General features: G+C 39.7%; 1 protein-coding gene across 1 annotated transcript in view; it reads left to right on the top strand.

The window, feature by feature from the left end:
* LOC121377986 (G-protein coupled receptor GRL101-like) overlaps positions 1-16,291 on the top strand; it is a 131,552-nt gene that overhangs the window by 57,468 nt on the left and 57,793 nt on the right. Inside the window, exons 2-5 of the mRNA XM_041506082.1 lie at positions 2,212-2,265; positions 12,585-12,746; positions 14,015-14,122; positions 16,038-16,154. Of these exons, the coding sequence (XP_041362016.1) occupies positions 2,212-2,265; positions 12,585-12,746; positions 14,015-14,122; positions 16,038-16,154 (441 nt within the window). The remainder of the gene's footprint in view (positions 1-2,211; positions 2,266-12,584; positions 12,747-14,014; positions 14,123-16,037; positions 16,155-16,291) is intronic.

Below are 16,291 nucleotides of genomic sequence, written 5' to 3'. Positions count from 1 at the left end.
AAATTCAGTGAACCATAGATAAACAGCTTCAATATAATTTGATACTGTTAAAAGTACTGACTTGTAAAAATATCTCTGCTATATTTAAACACCGGCCTCGGTGGCGCAGTGGTTAAGCCGTCGGACTACAGGCTGGTAGGTACAGGGTTCGCAGCCCGGTAACGGCTCCAACCCAGAGCGAGTTCTTAAGGGCTCAATGGGTAGGTGTAAGGCCACTACACACTCTTCTCTCTTACTAAACACTAACCAACTAACAACTAACCCACTATCCTGGACAGATAGCCCATATAGCTGAGGTGCGTGCCCAGGACAGCGTGCTTGAACCTTAATTAGCTATAAGCACGAAAACCGGTTGAAATGAAATACTATATTTAAATGTCTTGTCGCCATGTGTCTTCATTTTTAAAATGGGTATATAGCTATTTTGAATTATGTTTGTATATACTGTAGTATTCAACAAAGAACTCCTGTTGTCATCTTGTCACTGTAAATAACTATTGTACAATTACTCATCGTATGCTGTCGTTTGACGGCCTGAGTGTATCGACGTAAAGTTTCAAAGTTTCAAGGCAAACATGTTTCAGATATTCGGGAAAAATGTGCTAACCTGAAAACTGTCTTTACCATGTATTTCCATAATTCTAGTCTCAAAATTAGTTGTAATCCGTGTTAAAATGATTGCAATCTAATTAAAATTAGCTCCACTATTACATGTGGAAGTAACAGCAGCCAGTTGGAGCTCATGTCCACCAATCAAAACCTTACTTGCAGAATCATGCCAGTGATTTAAAAATAATTTGAAAACATTCCGAATTATCCTGAGGGTATACGACATGATTCATGTGAATTGGCAATAATCATAATGCTAATATGAATAAACGTTGTAATCCAGATTCGAGCACTTTTGCTTAATTCTGGCAATAATCAGTTTGCCTCCCTACAAAAACGAGAGCCCGTACGCCTATGGATGGATGGATGGATGGACGGACGGATGGACGGATGGACGGACGGATGGATGTTGGATGGATGGATGGATGGATGGATGGATGGTTGGATGGACGGACGGACGGACGGACGGATGGATGGATGGATAGACGGATGGTTGGTCGTTGGTTAGTTTCAGATTGTGTTTCTGTCGAAGTATTTTAAGTTCTACAGGCAAAGCCTCTCAAATGGGATTGCATCTCGACTTGAAACCGATACAGTAAGTGCACATTGAGCAGGTAAATGTAAATCAGCCAGGCTGCACGCCTCGATGACGAGAAACACGTGCCTCGGAAGAGTTCAGACAAAGGGGAGATAATCTATTTATATACGCCTGATAGCCTAATTTGACTTAACGACTATTCTATCAAGTAAATTCTATTTAGCCTGATATTTTGCCAATTTCTTGTCCGGAAATAATGTTGTCAGAGAAAGTAATTCTTGTACATTAAGTACGATACAAAAAAAGATAGAAAGTGATTTACTTACCATGTCCACACTTCAGTATCTCTGTATCCCTCCCTCTCTCATCTCTCTTTTTCTCACTCTCACCCTCTCCTCTCTCACACCTTAACCTCTACCCATAAGCGTACGAGACAAGGGGTGGGGAAACTGCGCCGCTAGTTCTGGAGCAAAACCTCAATATCGGGCAAAAAAGGTAAGATATTCTGGCAAAATGTGCTAACCTGAGATCGTTTTACCTTGTATTTCCATCATTCTACCCTCAAAATTAGTTGTAATCCATGTGAAAATGCGTTATTCCTTTGCAAACCTATATAAAGTGTTGTTATCCAGATTCGGGCATTTTCGTTTAATTCGGGCAAAAGCCAGCCTGTCCCCCCCCCCCCCCCCCCACCAAACAAAAATGGGAGCCCGTACGCCTGTGCCCTTTTACCCCCCCCCTCTCTCTCTCTCTCTCTCTCTCTCTCTCTCTCTCTCTCTCTCTCTCTCTCTCTCTCTCTCTCTCTCATCTTTTTGGATTCCCCGTCTATCTGTCGACATATAGATCTCTCTATGTTTCGCTTTCTGTCTGTGTCCTATTTTCTGTCTGTTATTGTTTATTTATTTGTCTGCCTGTCCATCTGTATGCTATAACGTGGGTGTGGTCTTTTAAAATATCAACTCTGCCCACATTCCACTCCCACCCATCCCCACCCCACCCAACGTTGCATGCGACTGTGTAACGCTACGTCATCAGTTTGGTGACGTCATGGTTACCAAAATTAGCTTTACGTAGTTACTTGTACGATTCTCAGAAAGGGAAAACCGTTTTACAACTTGGTGAGTTATTTGTCTTATTTCTCTTTATATATTATGAAATTCAGTTTCACGTTAGCGTTGAGTTAATAGTTAATAAAATATACTAAGAGAAAAAACGTTTAGCAATTTGCTACTACATGTACTTCATTGTACTTTAAACTACAAGATACATTCAATGACTTGACAGTTACGTATGTGTATTTCATATGTGTATTAAAAATCTCAAATGATGCACCAGTTAAATCCAGTTTCTGATTTTACTTTGAAAAGTATTTTATTTAACCACATTGTGACGGTACATGCTCTTAATTTCTTTTCGCCTGTGGCGATATTAATTGTTTTAGAGGGCCGTGTGCAGTTCCATATGCACTTAAGCCCAGGTGGCCAGTAGTTACGTAATACCTCTGCGAGTGCGGTTTCGACGACCGTGATTTTGGCGACTGGCGACAGAATGTCTGGTCATCTAAGAAAATATACCGACTCTGGGAGAGGTGGAAATATCAGATGATAGGTGAGGTACCGCGTTGTGCCCCCAGGCGATATTCGCTGTCTCTGAGAGGTTTGAATAAATAGCTAGGGCTTTAGAGATATCGGGGAGACACATAAGGAAGGCTCCAGGGGATCGCTGTCCGTTCGGACTGGTAATTATATATATTTTCTGCTCTGTGTATAACCTTGATGTGATTGATGTGACTTTAAATATTTTAATACTGTATTATACCAATATTATTTAGACGGTTCTGCCGGTCATCTGACGCAGTAAACTGTAGGCTCACTGGTCTAAATATATATATAAAGATTATCCAGTCATCCTAGAGGACCTAGGTAAACTGTAGGTTATTGTCTTTATTGTGATAGGTACCAGTATTAAGTCTGTATTACAAGGTTATTGAATGAGTAGTTAGGGTTAATTAAAAATTAACCAGTTAGTAATAGAGTTGTAATTCCTTTATTAATTAAGTTCCCCTGAAAGCGTTTCTCAATTATCACACGTTATTGAACGAGTAGTAAGGGTTTATTAAAAATTAACCAGTTAGGAATAGAGTTGTAATTCCTTTATTAATTAAGTTCTTCTGGCAGCGTTTCTCAATTATCACACGTGTGGGTGTTGTGTCACGGTGAAGTGATTATAATATTGTGTAAAATAGACACCTAGAGATTAACTAATTAAGTGATCAGTTCTTGGTTGTTATTATTTGTTGTTGTTAATTAACTACTGCGGCAGTACATTTGTCAGCGTAGGTTAATACAGATTCCAAAGTGTATTGTGTTTTTGTTGTGTTTTCTACTGAACTAAACGTGCTATAATAATATATACTTTATATAAGATCTTATCTCTGATCATACCTAGACGAGCCACTTGGGTAAATACTGCTCGATACAGAGAGATCTAATAGATATACAGTTAGGAGAGATATTTGGATAATCGTGTTTCATCCAGTTACGGGTATTATAGGATCCCCGTGACACACATTTACCAAATTGCTAAACCTTTTTTTTTTGTGTGTGTTAATATATATCTTTCTTTTTTTGAATATGATATTCTTATATTTTTATAAATATAAAATCAGTCAATCCAAACTAAGGAAACTGTTATATTTTCAATCCGTAGATATTTATACACAAATAGGTAAAAAAAACAAAAAACAAAAAAACAAACAACTAATAAATAAATAAATACATTTAAAAAATGCAGGAGATTCACCAGGCATATAAATGTGGTACATCCCAGAACCGAGTCGCACAGCTTAGTTATTAATTCCGTTCAAACCACACGAGGGGCGGGGTGTAGCTCGGTGGTAGAGCTCTCGGCCGACGTGCCATGTACTGCAGGATCGATCACCCCCCCCCCCCCCCCCCCCCCCCCCCCGCAACTTGCACAAACTAGATGCCATTGTAATGTTTCCAACTAACATTTCTTTACAATACGTCGCTTGACGTGCCTGTGTCGCAGAATCGAATCACCTCGGTGGATCCATTCAACTGACTGTTTTTTCTCTCGTTCCAACCAGTGCACCACAACTGGTCAAAGGCCGTGGTATGTGCTTTCCTGTATGTGGGAAAGTGCATATAAAAGATTCTTTGCTGCATTAGGAAAATGTAGCGGGTTTCCTCTGATGACTATGAGTCAGAATTATCAAATGTTTGACATCCAGTAACCGATGATTAATTAATCAATGTTCTCCAGTGGTGTCGTTAAACAAAATAAACTTTTAATTTTTTTTTCATTTAATCAAAAGAGTCTCTTTAATAACGAAAATTACATTTTAAAATACCAGTGTCTACTACGAGCATTAGTAAGATTAGAAACATACACAATGTACAGAGACTGAACTTCTAAATATGAATAGGTCATACAATTACAATTTTAGTCGCCAGAAAAGCTATGTCTATGTGCGTGCGTCTCTCTCGCTCTCTCTCTCTCTCTCTCTCTCTCTCTCTCTCTCTCTCTCTCTCTTCTCTCTCTCTCTCTCCGTCCCCCTCTATTTCTATCTCTCTCCCATCCCCCTCTCCGTCTCTCCCATCTCGCTATCTCTCTCCCTCTCTATATCTCGCTCCCCCCTCCCTCTCTCTCTCTCTCTCTCTCTCTCTCTCTCTCTCTCTCTCTCTCTCTCTCTCTCTCTCCCTCCCTCCCTCCGTCCCCCTCTATTTCTATCTCTCTCCCTCCCCCTCTCCGTCTCTCCCATCTCGCTATCTCTCTCCCTCTCTATATCTCGCTCCCCCCCTCTCTCTCTCTATATCTCGCTCCCGCCCCCTCTCTCTCTCTCTCTCTCTCTCTCTCTCTCTCTCTCTCTCTCTCTCTCTCTCAAAATAACATTTCCAAGTTGCTTTAATTTAAAATGTTTCGTTAAACAAATATTTGTTTCTTTAATTTCCTTTTATACTACATGAATGGTATCTATGGGAACTCTAGAATTCTTCTGGAATTCTTCAAACCTACAACAAATGTCTTGATACAGAATGAACACATTTATTTATAAGGAGTGAGTTAGCCTGGACTGTGTTATTATTAGATAAGCAGACAGGTAAATCGGAGATTAGATACTGTACCACTTAAACGTAGCTGTACGGTTCCCAAGTACACGAATACACAAGATAACAGGAAAATTAATTTTTCGAGTCAGATCAAAAAGACTTTACACCACAGTCACGTACCATGTGGTTTGATTCAATCGAGTAATTCGTTGTACTGGACATCAAGACCGTTGCGTAAAATGCACGTGACTCTCAAACTAACCCGTAGGGCGAAACGTAGCCCAGTGGTACAACGCTCGCTCGAAGCGCGTTCGGTGTGGGATGGATCCCCGTCGGTGGGCCCATTGGGCTATTTCTCGTTACAGCCAGTGCACCATGACTGACTGGTATATCAAAAGCCGTAGTATGTACTGCCCTGTATGTGGGATGGTGCATATAAAAATCCCTTGCTGCTAATCGAAAATAGTAGCCCATAAAGTGGCGACAGCGGGTTTCCTCCCTCAATATCTGTGTTGTCCTTAATCATATGTCTGACGCCATATAACCGTAATAAAATGTGTTGAGTGCGTCGTTAAAATAAAATATTTCTTTCTCAAACTAACCCAGTAGCGTACGTCTTGGAATAAAACCCAGTCGTAACAGGCGAGCCTGAAGGAATTTTAGCGGTGGGGGGGGGGGGGGGGGGGGGGGGATCGAGACTGTGGTGAGCGAAGTTTATAGGGGGGGGGGGTGTACATGCTTCCTCGGGAAAAAAATATTCAAAACAGAAGAACATTTCTCCTGTGCACACGGCGCCTGCTAAAGCACTGATTTCGCTTACCATGACAGCGTTCTTGAACCTTAGTGAGGTACAACTGCGAAGACAGACTATGTGTTTACCAGTAAGAGAAAAAGACACTCACTGTCTCGAGTTCCAATCTCTCTTATATTGCATTTCATCCACAGTCTTGGACTGGCACATTGATTGTGGGTTCGCTAATTGTGTTAAGGACGCGTTTGACTGGCACCTGTTTGTACTTCGCTACGCTTGCAGAAGGCAAGTTTGCGCCGACTGGTATTCGACCGTGCGATAACTTGACACCCCGATAAATGGCAAATCCGTTGATAAGTCTCGCGTATTTGTCTGCCTTTCTAAGTGAACGCTCCGAGGAAATGCTCGGAACACTGGCAGCTGTACGTCCCATATTTTCCATCTGATTAGCTAAGTGTCGACTAGTCGATACTTTACCATTTGTGCGAAATTGACCGTCGCCGCCAGTCGATCTTGTAAGTGTGTGTTAGTGTGTGAGTGTGAAAGACACAATCTGTTCGTGTTGAAAGTGAGTGTAATACACAATTTCATCGGTGAATGCGTGCCTCTGTTCAGTGATTCTAGAATTTGGTTTCTTACACACACGTTGGTGAGAACATCATGCGTTATTTTTTATAACACATGGGTTGTTTACACGCGTCCCCAAGGCCAGCCAGCAAACGTTTCGCTAACGTTCGCGAATAATTTGACTGGTTCCCAACGTGGCCATTTGGTTTACCGTGAAGCGCACAAACCAGTCTGGCTGACAGGTTTTTTTTCCCGCTCGGTCTGGCTGAACGCAGTGTTGGCAATCACGTGTCAGTGACGCGTAAGTTCGCTACAAGTGCAACGGCTGTAAATAACATTTAGTCGAAAAAGATGTTAAAATTTGTTTTAAAAACTTGTGTTTTTTAGGATATGTAAAAAATAGAATAATATATTTGTGTCCGTTAGATACCATTTATCTCAAAACTCGTTGTTTAAAAACGTATTAAACTCGCTTTCGCTCGTTAGATACATTTTAAAACAACTTGTGAGATAAATGATATCGAACGGCCACTCATGTGTTAGTGGCTATGTAATACACAATTTCATCGGTGAATTCTTGCTCCTGTTTCGAGATTCAATAATTTGATATGGCCTGCTTGCTCCGTTTTCGAAATTCTAGAATTTGGTATGGCCTGCTTGCTCCGTTTTCGAAATTCTACAATTTGGTATGGACTGCTTGCTCCGTTTTCGAGATTCTAGAATTTGGTATGGCCTGCTTTCTCCGTTTTCGAAATTCTACAATTTGGTATGGCCTGCTTGCTCCGTTTTCGAGATTCTAGAATATGGTATGGCCTGCTTGCTCCGTTTTGAGATTCTAGAATTTAGTATGGCCTGCTTGCTCCGTTTTCGAAATTCTACAATTTGGTATGGCCTGCTTGCTCCGTTTTCGAGATTCTAGAATTTGGTATGGCCTGCTTTCTCCGTTTTGAGATTCTAGAATTTGGTATGGCCTGCTTTCTCCGTTTTCGAGATTCTAGAATTTGGTATGGCCTGCTTGCTCAGTTTTCGAGATTCTAGAATTTGGTATAGCGTGCTGCTTTAATTGTATTATATACAAAGACATCTGGTAGTTTTTAACTATTTAACAGAGTACTGGTAATATGTAATCGAGCATTTGGCGGTGCGTGAATAAATATGATATTAATTACAATCGATTTCTTGCAGGTGATAGCTGATCTGATATTGGTTGTAGGGCAAAACAGGTTTTATGGTTTTAAGAAAATCACGATAATTTTTCTTTAAATTCTTAATGAAAACGAAGAAAAAAGCAGGTATTTGTGTTGATCCTTTTTAGGTGCCTCGAATTTGATACAACCACAAAAGTTCTTCTCTGATTTTTTTTAAAAGCACTTTTCCAGTTTTTAACAGTTGTAAAAAGATTATTTCTATCAGTCAACATCAAACGTTTGGTGACGTGTGAATAGGCAATTTGTTGATTACAATTTCTTCCGTGTTCAGTATAGAAAAAACAAAAAAGTCAGGAAAATCTTGCGTAGTCTCATAAAACAAAAGGAAAACAGTTCCATGGTTAATCGTTTTAGATAGCAACCATTATACAAAATATCACCACACTGGGTCAAAGTTCATCTAATTTTAGAGACGGCATCGAACTAGCTGTTACGTGTGAATTACATGACAGGACTTGTGATAAAGCGTTGTTTTGTCTGGCCAGCAAATTCCCGCGATTTGATTTAAACTAGTACCAGTGTACCAGGTGCTATTGTGCATGACATATGTTCAGAACAAAGAAAATCACAGACGCTTTTATCTTATAGTCGAAGCTAGCACCACACTCTCGCCTCTGATTTTCTTTGTAGTATTGATGTTTATGGTGATGTATATGCTGATTGAAAAAGTTGCATGTAGTGTTAACAACGCGTTACTATTTCCGTCTGTATGGAATTGATTTGATGGCATACACTCAAAATGTATTGCAATTTTATCCCCACTTCTCTTTTATAGTGTTTATATCTTTGCTGCCTCACAGTATAGATATTATTAGTTTTAAAGTTATCCTGAATTAAAACTATCCAGAGACACGGCAAATTTGAAGAGTCTGCACTTTTGTTCCACTCATACAAACTGTGTTTTACGTCCGGTTAGTTCATATAATACTAGGCTATGACTACCAATTGCCACGACAAAGTTGGTAAACTTTCTGCTGTTACGACTGTCAAGTTGTGAGTCTGAGCGCTCTTACAACTCGTTTTCTTCATATGACCCATTAGTTGTTAATCTGAGCGCAGCCATCGTAAGTCGGGAGTGACAAAACCTACAACGCAACCGTCGAGTTGACCAACTTCGTCGTGACAGTTGACAGTCTGAGACTAACATAACAACCATGCGCACTGCTGTAGGCAGAATCTTTAATATTGATTTTGTTTGATTTAATACGGCTTGGCAACCGCATTATCTCCACACAAAATTACTTCTCAAATAGCTCATAACTCGAAACCGTTCTTCTTGTCGTTTTCTCCTCATAATAGTTTGCGCACTACATTTCATCACGTCGTCGCGGAATCAATCAGAAGCCATAGTGACGCTTGCAGTGTGTACTCCGGCCGGGGGTTGTGTTCAACCCACTGATTCGTGTTACGGCCAACTGGGTGTGACGGCATGCTAATTTCATGGTGCCTGATTTTAGGGCAAGGCTAAAATAAGCTTGGCCTTCTAAATAGTGTTGCTCGGGACGTAGCCCAGTGGTAAAACTTTAATTTTATGTCCTTATTAGTTTGTATGGGGTAGGAGTGGGGTAGTGACGGTGTAATTCAGTTGTAGAGGGTTGCGTTTCAATTACTTGATGAACCTTTTGCAGTTTTTTTCTGTTCAAAACTCGAATCGAATATCGGTAGCCAAAACATTCAGGGCTAGCGATAAGGTCGAGCCCTGACAGTTTTGACAAATTCAATGTCTTTTTGATCGCCAATATGTTTGCAGTAGCTCAAAATGATTTTTAATCAAAACAGAAAAAGTTCGTATCTTGGGAAATGGGGTCAGTTATTGACAATTCTAAAATTAAAAACATGTCATTATTAAACAATAATAATAAAGCATAATTTCGGAAATTGATGTTGGAAACGCGACATAAGGCGATTGAGGTACGTCATACAATTTATCTGCTTTCGTCTTATCACGTAAATACTAAATTTAATAAAAATCCAGTGTGTTTCTGGTCGTCCTGGCGTTCATATGAGGTCTCACTACACAGTTGACTTCCGGGTGAGAGTTCATTCATCACTATAGTTCCTAATTGTGACACAAGTTATGGTCCACATATTCACTTTTAGGAAATGGTGAAGAATTAAAACAATATGTATGTTTAATGGTAAACTTTCTGGCTGTATTTTGCCCATGTTATTTTGTAATATTGTGCATTGACCTTTTGAGACGTGGGTGTATAGCGCAAGACACAGCCGGAGTGAATCGGTTAATGAACCACCTGTTCGGACCGTTACTACAGCCAGATGCGGTCTTATAGCAAAAACTGAGACGGAAATGTTCTCAATTTTGGAATGAAAATAAATGCTTACATAATGTATGTTTGCTATGGTGTATGTTGTTATTGCCAACGAGAACCCGTTCTATAGGCAATCTTCATTTGGAGTTGGGCAATTTAACATGGGTTTCAATGGCAGACGACATCTGTGTAGTGACGCCTGAGCTAAAAAAATGCAATTTGTGTCAAAAAGGAAGCTTACATATCTAGGGAAGTAAGGTCGGTGACTTGATGTCTTCTGTTGGTGGATAATTACAGTGACGTCGGCGGATCATCGTTCACAATCGATCTCAAGTCACCCCAGGCTTGTTGGTCATATTACAGTTTTGTTGCCGACAACTGCAGTCGGAAATTGGTGGATGTCGGTAATAAAGAAAGACCGCGTACCTACATAATCCAAAGGTTACCATCGTGAGTGCGAACCTCTCCTGGGAAGAGTTGTCTCCACGTGTTATGTAAAATTAAATGTGTGTTTTGTTTTATGATATCAAAGAGCACATTGATTAATTCATTACAGGCTATTGGATGTCAAACATTTGGTATTTCTGACACGTAGTCTTCCGAGGAAACCCGCTACATTTGTTCCTAATGCAGCGAGGGATCTTTTATATACACTTTACCACAGACAGGGCAGCACATCCCACGGCCTTTGATATGTCACTTTCTATTTATAAAGACTCCTGAGTTTGCTGCTATTGTTAAGATTTATCCAGCAGAGTCTTGTCAATAAGTATAATCACTGTTACGTATTAAATGTTTGTATATTCAATTCTCGGAGCGGGTCGTAGCCCAGTGGTAAAGCGCTCGCGTGATGCGCAGTCGGTATGGTATCGATCCCCGTCTGTGGACCTATTCGGCTATTTCTCGTTCCAGCCAGTGCTGGTATATAAAAGGCCGTGGCATGTGATATGCTCTCTGTTGGGTGGTGCATATAAAAGATCCCTTGAAACTAATGGAGACATGTAGAGGGTTTCCTCTCTATTACTATATGTCAAAATTACCAAATGTTTAACACTCAATAGCCGATGATTAATATATCAATGTGCTCTAGTGGTGTCGTTAGACGAAACAATTTTAAAAATAATACCAGTGTTTGTATATTCAGCGTCTTTGTCATCGTCTTGGTATTTATTCGCCTCATATTTTGCGTCGTAGGATCGAACCATCTCGGTGGATCCATTCACTAATAGAGTTTTTGTCGTTCCAACCAGTGTACAACAACTAGTCAAAGGTCGTGATATGTCGTTCCTATCTGTGGGAAAGTGCATATAAAAGATCCATTGTAAACGTAGCGGGTTTGCACTGAAGATTACGTGTCATAATTATGAAATGTTTGATCTCCAATAGACGATGATTAATTAATCAATGTGTTCTACTGGGTTTTTTTTATATTTGCAGTATCCCAGAATTCAATTTATTCCATAATATTATGCCTGTGTATATTTACGTACGTACAACACAACTGAGAGGTTCGGTTTTGGCTGTCAGAGACATTTGGATTATAAAACATATATTAGACATGAAAATGCATTCAATATATAACTTTAGTCATTAAAGTATTTTATTAGCGGGAAGCATGTGTGTATATCTAGTATAGTACTGGTTGTCCTAGCAAATGCCTGTAGTATATGAAACTTCATTTTACTAATGCTAGTATCAGACTGCCAAATATCACAACATGGTTGGCCAACTCGCCGATCTCACGACTTCTACGACTGTCCAGTTGCTAGTCTGAGCACTCTTACAACTCGATTCTCGAATAGAACTCGATTAGTTGTTAACCTGAGCGCAACTGTCGAGTTGACCCAACTCGTCGTGGCAGTTGGTAGTCTGATCCTAGCAATACATATACATGTATTTATTTCCTTACGTACGGACCCTAGCAATACATATATTTATTTCCTTACGTACGGAATTACTGCGAGGTAAAATTACAGTTTGGACTATTAAAACATTATGACAACCAGATGATGATGATGATAACTAGTTTAACGTGCCCATATACCACTAAGGTTTCGAACACGCCCATCCCAAGTCCGACCTCCGATAAGATTAGATTAGGGAGGGAAGAGGTAGTGTTGAAAATGGGAAGTATTTTGAAAATAGCAATTAATAAAAAGGTTAATAGAATAATTTAAAAAAAAAAGAAAAAAATTACAAGCCAAAAATAAAACGAATTGACTGCTCGGCCGAATATTTATATAATTTGGAGCATTTTAGAAGGACAGTCCAAAAATAAATAAGAGAAAGAAGAGAAGATCGGACTATTTAATAATATTAAAAAAAGAAGTAAATTCGACATAAAATTTTGAACGAAGGTCTAAATGTGACAACCAGAAACACGATGACAATTATTGGCGCGAACACACATTTAAATGCAATGAAACGCGTTTGAAGAGAGGAAAAGGTGTTGTATATTTAAGTCGTGTGAAAACCAACTCAAATATTGTTATATAAGAGTTTCTGAATATAAATCTGCCAAAAGTCAAAGCAATATTTATTAAAAATATGTTGATTCTTTTCTTGCAGGTATCGAGATACTGTCGGACGGACCCGAAGGTAGTCGGGAGTGTTCGGAAACCGAGGCATTCCAGTGTGACGAACAGCTCCAGGCGTGCATTGACAAGTCGCTCGTGTGTGACGGAGTCAGTCAGTGTCGTAACGGATATGACGAGAGTGTCGCCATCTGTGGTATGTGTAGATAAGTCTGGATAAGCTGTCAAATAAAGTCGGAATCATCTGGTGTTAAAACACATACCCCCAACTCCCCCACCTACCCCCAGTAAAGTGATATCCCATGCTCATATGAGATGATCAGGTTTGTCGATTTCTATGGCAGTGAAATGTGTAGCTTCCGTCATACCAGACAGTTTTTAAAGTTTTGTTTAACGAAACCACTAGAGCATACTGATCTATTAATCATCGACTACTGGATGTCAAACATTTGGTAATTTTGACATATAGTCTTGGAGAGGAAACCCGCTGTCGCCACTTCATGGGCTACATTTTTCATTAGTAGCAAAGGATCTTTTATATGTATCATCTCACATACAGGATAGCACATACCACAAGCTTTGAAATACCAGTCGGGGTGGGATTAGCTGTCAAAGTATCTGAATATAGGTCTCACTACACAGTTCACTTCTGGGTGAGAGTTAATTTTTCCTAATTGTGACATATTTTGTGGTTCACATATTCACTTGTAGGAATTGTGGAAGAATTAAAACAGTTTGTATGTTTAATGGTAAGCCTTCTGGCTGTATTTTGCCCATGATATTTTGTAATATTGTACATTGACTTTTGGGGACATGGGTGTATAGCTGAACAGACGGCCGGTGTGAATCGGTTCCTAAACCACTTGTTCATATTGGTACTACAGCCAGATACGGTCATACAACAAAGAACTGAGCCGGAAATGTTCTCAGTGTTGGCGTGTAAATAAATGATTACATAATGTATGTTCGCAATGGTATATGTTCTTAGTGCCAACGAGAACCCGTTCTGTTGACAATTTTCATTTGAAGTTGGGCAATCTGTGTAGTGAGATCATAGCAGTATGACCTGGGGGTTTTTCTTTCTTGTTAAACCAAACTGAATCCACGTCAAAATCATCTATGCATTTTTGTTTTGAAATATACAGACTGTACCTTGAACAACATTTCAATATTAAAGTCTAGCTAGGGTGATCCACATAATAAATGTGTTACATGACACTTATTGCGCACACACAATTCTTTGACGGCAAAGAATTATTTCTGTTTTGATATGCAACGTAGATTTTAAAAGTTTCCTTTCATGTTTTATGTTTTATCCAGTGTTCTCGAGGGAACCAATGCTTACATCGAGTGGTAGCAGACTACACTTACAATATTCTATATTAATTGTCACTTATGTATCGCAAATTAATGTTTTTGTTTTTTAATTAGCATAATGTGCACATGCAAATATTGTTTTTGTAGGTTGCCTTCCGACAGAATTTCAGTGCAACAATTCTCACTGTATTAGCCTCATTAAAAGATGCGACCACAACTGGGACTGTAAAGATGGCAACGATGAGTTAGACTGCGGTAAGAACGTTTATTACCCACATAGTTTAAGATATACAGGGAAATATAACCAGTATGACACACGTGTGTCATAATGATTTCACGTGCGCAACGAATGACGCCATTTTGGGAGACGACGTCATAACTCCATACGGCTTGCCCAGCCAAAGTGCTGTATAATCGTTTACCATAATGACGTTGTTTCCTCATCCATCTCTTTCTAGTTAGGTTTGACATGGCCCTAGCTTGTTATTCATAAAAAAACACAATATTATGGATAATAAAGAAATTATTACACTCGCGTGTGAATCGTACTGATTTTATTAAACTCGTGTCTGGATTCATGTATTATCCTCACTCTCGCTCTGGCAATACACGAATTCTGACACTCGTTTCGTAAAATCAGTAGCCTACGACACACACGCTCGTATAATAATCTCTATAAACGCGTTGCCTTGTTACGATATTCAGATGTCAAATATAGTGGTGGCTTATTCAATACTGGTTGCTCTTTATATGAAAAGCATCGTGTTATGTGAACTACGGATATACCCAGTTGTCGACAATGATGATGATAGAAGCTTTTTATATTAGCCCATGTTTTTTACATACATTCATATATCTGTCGAAACTGTGAATATTGCTGGGTGATCTATGGACTATGTCCAGAGTCAGCCATAATGATGGTAGCTCTTCAGATATCCATGTGAACTGTGAACATGTCCAGAGTCAGCCATAATGATGGTAGCTCTTTTGATATCCGTGTGAACTGTGAACATGTCGAGAGTCAGCCATAGTGATGGTAGTTCTTTAGATATCCATGTGAACTGTGAACATGTCGAGAGTCAGACATAATGATGGTAGCTCTTTAGATATCCGTGTGAACTGTGAACATGTTGAGAGTCAGCCATAATGATGGTAGCTCTTTAGATATCCGTGTGAACTGTGAACATGTCGAGAGTCAGCCATAGTGATGGTAGTTATTTAGATATCCGTGTGAACTGTGAACATGTCCAGAGTCAGCCATAATGATGGTAGCTCTTTAGATATCCGTGTGAACTGTGAACATGTCCAGAGTCAGCCACAATGATGGTAGCTCTTTAGATATCCATGTGAACTGTGAACTTGTCCGTTTCAGCCGTGCTTACATCCAATTAAGGTTCAAACACGCTGTCCTTGGTACACACCTCAGCTATCTGGGCTGTCTGTCTAGAACAGTGGGTTAGTTGTTAGTAGTTAGTGAGAGACAAGAGGATGTAGTGGTCTTATACCTAACCATCGAGTCGTTAAAACACGTTCTGGGTGGGGCTGCGAACTCAGTACCTACCAGCCTTATGTCCGATGGCTTAACCACAACACCACCGAGGCCGGTTGCATTAACAACCCAGGACCCAGTTGGATATAAGCACGAAAATAAATGAAAATCAACAGGCCTCAGATTACAGTTATCTTCCCATTTGGTTGTTCAAAATCCGGAAGTTTCACCGCGCAAGTAGTCTGCTGTTTGACTGTGATTATTTCATGGCAGACAGCTATGAAGTGGCAACTGTTTGACTGAAGTGACAGGGGATAGCATGTAGTTTGCAAACATGTGTAACTTGTTGACATTGAAGACTTGTTTGTGGTAATTCCGGCCCATGCAAAAGTAGTGCTTTTTGTGTAAAATGGGTGTACTCCGGCCTGGTTTAGAGGGTGTGTCTGTTTAAACCAATATGCTGGGAGACAGAGCTGGACAACAGGGGTTGTCCTTTTCAGGGTATGTGTCCCCCATGCAGGCAAAGGTACATACAAAACTTCACGGGCCTGTTGATATAATAAAAATGTTATAGCCACTAAGGCTATATAGAAACATATAGCGAAATTAATTGTGGTCTGAGGCCAACAGCCAGTTCTCCTACTTTCACTTTAGTTAAATGGCGATGTTACTTCCTTTCAGAAACGTTTGAGTGCCCGAGCACGCACGTCAAATGCGACAACCACTTTTGTATACCACGTGACAAGGAGTGCAACTTTATCGACGACTGTGGGGACAATTCCGATGAAAGCACGTGCAGTGAGTAAACGTCTCATCTGTTTGCATTTTTTGTTTATTTTTCAATTTTTATTATTTTCTGCTTTTTTATATATTTTTTAAAAATTTGTTTGAATTAAGTGGGTTTTTACATTGTAGTTTGTCATTGATTTACTATA

The sequence above is a fragment of the Gigantopelta aegis genome, chromosome 7 (assembly GCF_016097555.1).
Source record: "Gigantopelta aegis isolate Gae_Host chromosome 7, Gae_host_genome, whole genome shotgun sequence".
Taxonomy (NCBI): domain Eukaryota; kingdom Metazoa; phylum Mollusca; class Gastropoda; order Neomphalida; family Peltospiridae; genus Gigantopelta; species Gigantopelta aegis.
The sequence above is the reverse complement of the archived record's forward strand: the minus strand, read 5'-3'. Positions and strand labels throughout refer to the sequence as shown.